General features: G+C 44.0%; 1 protein-coding gene across 1 annotated transcript; it reads left to right on the forward strand.

The window, feature by feature from the left end:
- Window positions 1-549: 549 nt before the first annotated feature.
- Window positions 550-1044, forward strand: LOC124987448 (N-alpha-acetyltransferase 50-like). The gene has a single exon (XM_047556692.1). It carries the CDS (start codon window positions 550-552, stop codon window positions 1042-1044), a length of 495 nt encoding a protein of 164 aa, XP_047412648.1.
- Window positions 1045-1433: the final 389 nt, after the last annotated feature.

Raw genomic sequence — 1433 nt, forward strand, 5'->3', positions numbered from 1 at the left:
CCTCCTGTCTCAGCCTCCTGAGTTGCTGGGATTATAGGCATGTGCCACCGTGCCCAGCTACATCCCCCTTTTAAAATCCCTTTATTTATTTATTTTTGGAACTGGAGATCAAACCCAGGGCTTTGTGAAAGCAAGGCAAACACTTTGCAACTGAGCTACATCCTAACACCACATCCCCTTTTTTGACAGGCATGGTGGTGCAGAGGCTCTGTGACAGGCATGGTGGGCTCCGGAGGCTGAATCAAGAGGATCTCAAGTTCAAGGCCAGCCTCAGCAATTTAGCGAAGCCCTAAGCAACTTAGAACACATCTCAAAACAAAAAACAAAAAGGGCTGGAGATGTAGCATAGTGGTAAAACAACCCTGGGTTAAATCTCCAGTATCAAAAATAAAAAAATAAAAACAAATCCCTGGGGTCTGGCTGGCGGCGGCGGCGGCGGCGGCGGCGGCGGCGGGCGGGAGCTGAGGGCCCTGAGCGCACGTGTGGAGAAGCGGCGGCATCAGCCCGGCGGCTGAAGGCACCCCCGCCCCCTTCGGAGACTTCGGGCCGATGGAGCTGGGAGATGTAACACCACACAATATTAAACAGTTGAAGAGATTGAACCAGGTCATTTTTCCAGTCAGCTACAATGACAAGTTCTACAAGGATGTGCTGGAGGTTGGCGAGCTAGCAAAACTTGCCTATTTCAATGATATTGCTGTAGGTGCAGTATGCTGCAGGGTGGATCATTCACAGAATCAGAAGAGACTTTACATCATGACACTAGGATGTCTTGCATCTTACCGAAGGCTAGGAATAAGAACTAAAATGTTAAATCACGTCCTAAACATCTGTGAAAAAGATGGCACTTTTGACAACATTTATCTGCACGTTCAGATCAGCAATGAGTCAGCAATTGACTTCTACAGGAAGTTTGGCTTTGAGATTATTGAGACAAAGAAGAACTACTATAAGAGGATAGAGCCTGCAGATGCTCATGTGCTTCAGAAAAACCTCAAAGTCCCTTCTGGTCAGAATGCAAATGCGCAGAAAACAGACAACTGAACAAATTACAAATGAACTTTCTTGCACTTGCTTGTCGCCAAATAAAAGAGAGGCCCATTGATTCCCTGCCCCTGCTCCACCCCTTTCCTAAACTTTCCTCCCTCCTTGTTCTTGTTTTTCCTCATTTCATTTCTTTCCTCTAGAAATTTTAATACTTTCAAGAAATTTTAAAAATAATCATGTTTGGATTGTTTAAGTTTTCTTTTTTTTTTTCTTTTTCTTTTTTTTTTGGTGAGGTGGTTGGATTGAAATAAGGAGGAGGTACATCTGTTTAGTTTCACAGTTAAAACGTATGGTCCCAAAAATTGGGGTAGCAGATGTTTTCAATTTTTTCCCCCTTATTTTCTGCTTTCACATTGAAGGGCAGAGCCTACAAATATTCTTTATTT

The sequence above is a fragment of the Sciurus carolinensis genome, chromosome 6 (assembly GCF_902686445.1).
Source record: "Sciurus carolinensis chromosome 6, mSciCar1.2, whole genome shotgun sequence".
Classification (NCBI taxonomy): Eukaryota; Metazoa; Chordata; class Mammalia; order Rodentia; family Sciuridae; genus Sciurus; species Sciurus carolinensis.

Coding starts and splice junctions, on each gene's coding strand:
- LOC124987448 (XM_047556692.1), top strand. CDS start 550: ATGGAGCTGGGAGATGTAACACCACACAATATTAAACAGTTGAAGAGA.